The 7,896-nt window shown below is 42.4% G+C and overlaps 1 protein-coding gene across 1 annotated transcript; it reads left to right on the forward strand.

Annotated features, from left to right (window-relative positions):
- The first annotated feature begins 225 nt into the window (after positions 1-225).
- LOC147401538 (uncharacterized) lies at positions 226-7,279 on the forward strand. Its single transcript, XM_086444394.1, is given in 3 exon segments — positions 226-3,563; positions 3,565-4,840; positions 4,889-7,279. Coding segments are annotated over 3 exon segments (5,838 nt in total). The 3' UTR covers positions 6,113-7,279.
- The last annotated feature ends 617 nt before the right edge of the window (positions 7,280-7,896 follow it).

Here is a 7,896-nt window from a genome sequence, read left to right on the forward strand (position 1 = left end):
ACGTTGTTGTTTCAGAGGACTTTATCAGGATCAGCACTACGTTGGCTAATGTCTCAAGATCCAGTTACTGTGGGCACCTGGGAGAGCATGTCAAAGGCCTTCTGGCATCAGTATAAGTACAGTACCGAGATTGAGACCTCAAGAAGAGATTTGGAGGTGACTAAGCAGAGAAATGGGGAGACATTTACTGATTTCATTGGTCGTTGGAGGGCCAAGGCTGCCCAAATGTGGGATAGACCGTCAGAGAAAGAACAAGTAGCGATTATCCTAAAGAACCTCTCGCAAGGATATGCTCAACACTTAGTGGCCCAATATCTCCCTACTTTCGAGTCATTGTTACAAGCCGGAAGCCAACTCGAGGATGCATTTGCCTCTGGGATTCTTTCTAACCCCTCGGATAACAAGCTTAAGAAACCCTATGTTTCTAAACCTAGCACCAACCATGTCTACATAGCCAACACATCAGCTACCCCAGCTCAACCCCCAGTCCGAACTAATAACCAGGCTCACCCAAGTCAACCTCGAACTCCGCGTCAATTTACCAATCTAGGGATGAGTCTCACTGTAGCTTTTCACAAATTGGTGAAAAAAGGGCTTCTTACCCCTATCCAACCCCGACCTTTACCTAATCCCTTGCCAGCTGGACACAATTCTAACTTGTTCTGCGAGTTCCATCAAAACCCTGGCCATCACACGGATCGATGTATTACCTTACGCCATGCCATTCAAAACCTGATCGACAACAAAAAGGTCACAATCCCTAGCCCACCGAATGTCACCACTAATCCACTGCCTACCTATCAACCTCCACCAACTTTGAACATGGTGTCTCATACACCATTACCATTCGATCCTGTCTCTCTTATCCATCCCATCCAAGGCAAACCGCCTAGTTACCCTCTTGCCGGGATAGCCTTCACTGATGAGGTTTTCACCACAAACTATGAACCATTTGATTTAACCTCAGATGATACGTATTGTTTATCCCCGCCTCGATACAGTAGCCCCGCATTCACCAGTTACCTGTTGGCCCAGATGAACTTAAAAAGCCCTGTACCTTTGACAGATGAAGATCCATACGTGCTGACTGAAGAAGATGAACCTTATCCTCTCTCCTGTGATGAAGTTAGACATATGACTCGAGGGGGAAGAGTTTTTAAGCCACAAGAACTTTGTGTTGATAATCCGGCAGCCTTGGCAAGAAAAGAAAGAGAAGATCCTATCAAAGAAAATATTGAAGAAGATAACTCCGTGATCAAGCAATTGAAGAAATCAGGAGCCAATATCTCAGTTTGGGGTTTACTTATGGCTTCCACTGCTCATAGGGAGGCTGTTCTCAAAGCATTAAGTACAGCCCAAGTCTCCCTTGACACTTCTCCAGATCAGCTGGCCAACATAGTAGGGGCGACCTATGTGGAAAATATCTTGTCCTTCTCGGACTCCGATCTCCCAAAGGAAGGAGCAAACCACACTAAGCCACTGCACATCACAGTCGACTGTAACGGGATGAGGGTACCTCTGGTATTGATCGATAATGGGAGTGCATTGAATGTTTGCCCTTTGAAGACCGCCACTTGCCTTGGGTTTAAAACTGAAGATCTCAAGCCCACTAATCAAGGGGTTAGGGCCTATGATAACACTAAAAGGGACGTACTGGGAATTCTGCACCTTCGATTGTCCACGGGCATAGCTGAATTTCTGGCAGAATTTCAGGTCATAGACATCCAGTCCTCCTTTAATCTGTTATTAGGAAGACCGTGGCTACACCAAATCAAAGCCATACCTTCCACGCTGCACCAGAAGGTCAAGTTTATCAGAGATGGGCTAGTGATCACTCTCCATGGAGATGCTGAAATTGTAGGGATCATAAATAGTACTGAAGCTAAGGATGAGCCGCTGCTTGAGATTCAGCCAGAACAACAGGGAGTAGAGCTCAGTGGGTTCGAGTTTGAGAAAATATGCTCAGTCCAATGGGATCAAGCCATGAAAGAATATTTTCCAATGGAAAATACTTCTAACTGCAATATGGCCAATATATTCAAGAAAATGAGATTTTTCCCTGGTATGGGCTTAGGTCGCAAGCAGCAAGGTATTAAAGAGGCACCAGTGATTAAAGAGGTCATCGGCACATTTGGGCTAGGATATAAGCCTACTAATGAAGATTGGGCCCAATACTGGAAGACAAAGCGAGACAAGGCAATTGCGAAAAGGCAAAGACGCACCACGGATCTCATCAAAATGAAGCCTTATCGTAAGACCCTTAATGGCTATTTCGTGAAGGAAGGAGAAGATTTCCGTTACTGTGGGTTCCCCGAGCCATTCATTGACCACATCACAGGTACTCGTCTGCCGGGGTTTGAGATCTTCTTTGGTATGGATTGGCCTGAAGAGGAAGCAAGCACAGAAGCTGAAGAGAAGAAAATTGAAGACTGGCAGTTCAATCTAGACTCCCTCAACATCGACCAGTTATTCATTGAAGATCACAGTGTCTTGGTGTTGTCAACTGAGAAGGGGATCCCAAATCCTCAGTCTGCAATCAAACCCGCTGTAGGGTGTCTCTCTAGCTATCATGTAATTAGTCCTGTATTGCATGTCAAGACTGGGTCTGTCAGTCCCCTTAGTCCTGTTCAGTCTGACATGCCAGATGAGTCATTTGTTTCTGTTGAGTCAAGTAAGTCCACTATTGCTGCTAAGTTAAGTGAGTCTGTCAAGTTGGCAATGAGTCCTGTTACCCCATCTTCTTTTAATGAAATGAAAGAAATTCTTGATTACCCCGAGCGCAATAATAATTTAACTAATAATCTGACTTCGGAGGGAGAATCTTCTGATGAAGAACCTCCCCCTGAAATAATCAAATTACTTGAACAAGAAAATGAACGTCGGGCTCAACCTCCAATGGAGGAAGTAGAGGTTATCAATCTCGGAACAAAGGAAAATCCTCAAGAGATTCGGATTGGGATCACATTATCCCCCGATGAACGCAAAGGGATAGTAGAGTTGCTCAGAAAGTTCAAAGACGTGTTCGCGTGGTCTTATGAGGATATGCCGGGAATAAGCACAGACATTGTTCAACATCGGATTCCGTTATATCCAGATGCTCGACCCATTAAACAGAAACTTCGACGTATGAAACCGGAATGGACTCTGAAAATAAAAGAAGAAGTTACGAAGCAGATTAACGCTGGATTCTTGGAAGTAGTAGAATACCCTGAGTGGATTGCCAATGTCGTCCCGGTGCCGAAGAAGGATGGAAAAGTCAGGATGTGTGTGGACTTTAGAGATCTAAACAAAGCAAGCCCAAAGGATAGTTTTCCTTTACCACACATAGACGTTCTAGTAGATAGTACAGCAGGGCACGCTTTATTGTCCTTCATGGATGGTTTTTCGGGGTATAATCAGATAAAAATGGATCCTCGAGATATGCAAAAGACGTCATTTATCACACAGTGGGGAACCTTTTGCTACAAGGTTATGCCTTTTGGTCTGAAGAATGCCGGAGCCACTTATCAAAGAGCAACCATGACTCTACTACATGACATGATACACAAGGAAGTTGAAGTCTACGAGGATTCAAAAGTATAAACTCCGCCTCAACCCGTAGAAATGTGTGTTTGGAGTAACTTCTGGAAAATTGTTAGGATTTGTGGTCAGTCAAAGAGGGATCGAAGTAGACCCTGTGAAGATTAAAGCTATCCAAGATATGCCACCGCCGGAAACTGAAAAGCAAATTCGAGGTTTTTTAGGCAGAATCCAGTATGTCAGTAGATTCATCGCTCAACTCACCAACGTCTGCGAACCTATTTTCAAGCTCCTCAAGAAGAATGAACCAACAGTTTGGAATGAGCAATGTCAAAAGGCCTTCGACCAAGTCAAGGAGTATCTCTTGAACCCACCTATTTTGGTTCCACCCACACCGGGTGAACCACTTCTTCTTTATCTGTCAGTCACAGAAGAAGCTATGGGATGCATGCTGGCACAGTATGACAAAGATACTCGCAAAGAAAGGGCTATCTACTACATCAGTAAGAAGATGTTAGAGTATGAACGAAAGTATTCAGCCCTGGAAAAAACTTGCTTGGCACTAGTATGGGCTACTCAGAGACTTCGACACTATATGCTATCTCACTCAATTATCTTGTTATCTCGGATGGATCCTCTCAAGTATCTTTTCGAGAAACCGGCACTGACAGGGAGAACCGCACGATGGTTATTGTTGTTATCAGAGTTTGACATCACGCACGTTACACAGAAATCCATCAAGGGGAGAGCTGTGGCAGAATACTTAGCAGATCACCCAGTAGCAGAAGGAATAAGGCCTATTGATCAGTTTCCAGATGAGAACATCTTACATGTTGAAGAAGAGCCTCAGAACCAAACATGGCAGTTGTATTTCGATGGAGCCGCCAATCAGAATGGGTATGGAATAGGGGCAGTCTTGTTTTCTCCGGAAGGATGCCACATTCCGATCGCTATTAAGTTAGCCTTCTCTAACACCAATAACACAGCCGAATATGAGGCATGCATCGCTGGACTTGAAGCTGCGTTGAATCTGGGCATTACAGAAATCGAAGTCTTTGGGGATTCAGCCTTGGTCATACACCAGTCATTGGAAGAATGGAAGACTAGAGACGAAAAGCTGAAGCCTTATCATGAGTATTTGTTAAACTTAGTGAGTAAGTTTGAAGCTATTCTATTCCAACACGTGTCAAGGGAAGATAATAGATTTGCTGACTCGTTAGCCACTCTATCTTCAATGATCCATTTACCCCTTGGCATGGAATTTAGGCCGATCACTGTTGAAGTCAAAGACAAACCTGCATATTGTTGTCAGATCAATATTGCTACTCGACTACCCGATGGAAAGCCGTGGTACACAGATATTAAAAAGGTGTTGGAAAAACAAGAATTTCCAGAAGAAGCATCGAGGAAGGAACGACAAACCCTTTTAAGATTAGCATCTCAATTCATCCTGTGCGCAGGAAGTTTATACAAAAGGTCTTATGATGGGATTCATTTGTCGTGCGTCGATGAAGATCAAGCTGAACAGATAATGGTTGAACTACATTCAGGAGAATGCGGCCCTCACATGAGTGGGAAAATGTTAGCTAAGAAAATTATGAGACAAGGGTACTACTGGCCTACGATGGAAACAGATTGTCATCACATGGTCAAGACCTGCCACAAATGCCAAATACATGCAAATCTCATACATGTGCCACCTTCTCGATTAGTTGGTCTAACTTCACCATGGCCATTCTCAGTTTGGGGAATCGACATTATTGGTAAAATATCGCCTAAAGCATCAAATGGGCATGAATACATTTTGGTTGCTATCGATTATTTTACTAAGTGGGTCGAAGCTGCCTCTTATGCTGTCCTCACTGCATCTCGAGTTGCAAAATTTATCCAAACGAACATCATTAGCCGGTACGGGATACCTTCGGAACTGATTTCTGACAACGGGTCACATTTCAAAGCTGAGGTTATTACTTTGTGTTCAAAGTTTAAAATCTCACACCACAAATCATCTCCTTACCGCCCTCAAACTAATGGAGCAGTCGAAGCAGCTAATAAGAATCTTAAAACTATCATAAGGAAAATGTGTCAATCACATCGAGATTGGTCTGAAAAACTGTCATTTGCACTATGGGCATATCGAACTTCAATTCGATCCTCTACTGGAGCTACTCCCTACTCCTTAGTGTATGGCATGGAAGCAGTCTTGCCAGTTGAAATGGAAATTCCATCTCTGAGGGTCTTGTTGGAAAGTCAATTGTCAGAAACAGATTGGGTTCGCCAGCGGTATGAAGAATTGAATTTGATTGAAGAAAAATGACTGAGAGCTTTGTATCACGTGCAAGCTTATCAAAGAAGAGTTGCCCGTGCATTTGATAAAAAGATCAAGGTTCGTCACTTACAAGTCGGGGATTTAGTACTCAAAGAGAATCGGGCACCTATCTTTGACCCTAGAGGGAAGTTCAAACCAAATTGGGGAGGTCCGTACATCATCAAGGAGATACTACCAGGAAAAGCTGTCAGGCTTCAAGATCATGATGGAATCGAGTTACCAGAACCAACCAACCTTGACCAAATCAAACGGTACTACATTTAAGGAGGCCATTTTTGGCCGAATCAATTTTCCTATTACCTAATTCTTTATCTCCTTTCTCAACCCCTTTGCAGCCTGTTCAAAAAGAGAAAAATTGTGCCTTTTATTTCTTAGCCTGATCACCTAACCTAGGGGAGGGAAAAATCTGAACTACGTTTTGGTCTGATCCCAAAAATTTGGGGTACGTAGGCAACCTGAGAAGTTACTTCAGGCCCGACCACATCAAAATAAAAAAATATATATAGATTCCCCGACAAAGGAAAAATCTAAAAAGAAAAAAATTCAAAAGAAAAAGAAATATCATCCAAAATGGGGAAGAAAGTTCAAGAAAAAATTTTAAATGAAATGCCACACAAGGGGCATTTGGGTTTTTGAGCCTCAAAATTCCTTTCTTTTTATGCCTAGTCCCAAGCCTACCTATAAAAGTCCTCCTAAGTACCGTGTGAAAAAGTCAAGGAGGGTAGCGAAGCATGATCAGACAGTAATTCTAGAACTTCAGAGGAGAAGAAAAAGATAAAAAAAAAATGATGAAGCCTGCTAAGTTGAAAATCCAAAAAGGGCGACTTAGGCAAAAATTAAGGCAAGCTCGCAAAGTTGAAAATCTGAAAGGACAACTTTGGCAACAATCAGAGCCAAGAAAAAAGAAAAAGCTCGCTAGATCGAAAACCTGAAAAGGCGATCTAGGCAAAAGTTAGAGCAAGCTCGATAGATTGAAAACCTGGAAAGGCGATCTAGGCAAAAGTTAGAGCAATACAAAAAAAAATAGAAGAAAATCCCAAGCTGAGAGCAGTTCGAGCTGAAACATCAGAAATCCGAATAATCAAGTTCAATACTCAGCTTAAACCAGGCATAGATTCAGAAGCCACAAGTATCTTGTCTACGATCGATCTGAAAATTCTTACTTCCCCAAGTGAACCAATGGAGAGAATGGTGAATTCTATGATGAGTCTCAAAAGGAAATATTTTGTTCTCTTGAGCCTGACTCAAAATCTTTAATAAAATTAATCAAAATTAAAAGTTGGATCTTTATTGCGCTTGTGGTAATCAAATATTTCAAACCTTCATACAAGGGGCATTTTTTCTTTTTCCTCTAGATATGTAATTTCCCCCCTTATACCAGGGGCATTTTTTAATGATGTGTTCAATTATTTTCAATGCCATTGTCAAACTAGGGACATTTTGTTTTTGAGCAATGTTAATCCTAAAAAAAATAATGAGAACTTCAAATTTAAGGTTACCCTCTTGATAGCAGTTTTTCGAAAAACTTTTGAGATTCAAACTCAGGTTTTAAATTTATAAAAATTTTGGATAAAACCTTGAGGTTCAAACACATGCATTTTAGATCTCACATAGGAGATAGGGCATCTATTCTGTCCTAGATCTATTCATTCCCAGATCCAACCCCTCTTTTCCAGATTTCATTTTCAATCATTCTTTCCCAGATTTATTCCTTTATTCTCAGTTTTACTCAGCCAGATGCCGCCAAGGGTTTTCTTGGAATTATGCTCAGATGCCGCCAAGGGTTTTCTTGGAATTATGCTCAGATGCCGCCGAGGGTTTTCTCAGAACTATGCTCAGATGCCGCCAAGGGTTTTCTTGGAATTATGCTCAGATGCCGCCGAGGGTTTTCTCGGAACTATGCTCAGATGCCGCCAAGGGTTTTCTTGGAATTATGCTCAGATGCCGCCAAGGGTTTTCTTGGAATTATGCTCAGATGCCGCCGAGGGTTTTCTCGGAACTATGCTCAGATGCCGCCAAGGGTTTTCTTGGAATTATGCTCAGATGCC

The sequence above is a fragment of the Akebia trifoliata genome, chromosome 5, assembly GCF_017979445.1.
Source record: "Akebia trifoliata isolate Shusen 1 chromosome 5, ASM1797944v1, whole genome shotgun sequence".
NCBI lineage: Eukaryota > Viridiplantae > Streptophyta > Magnoliopsida > Ranunculales > Lardizabalaceae > Akebia > Akebia trifoliata.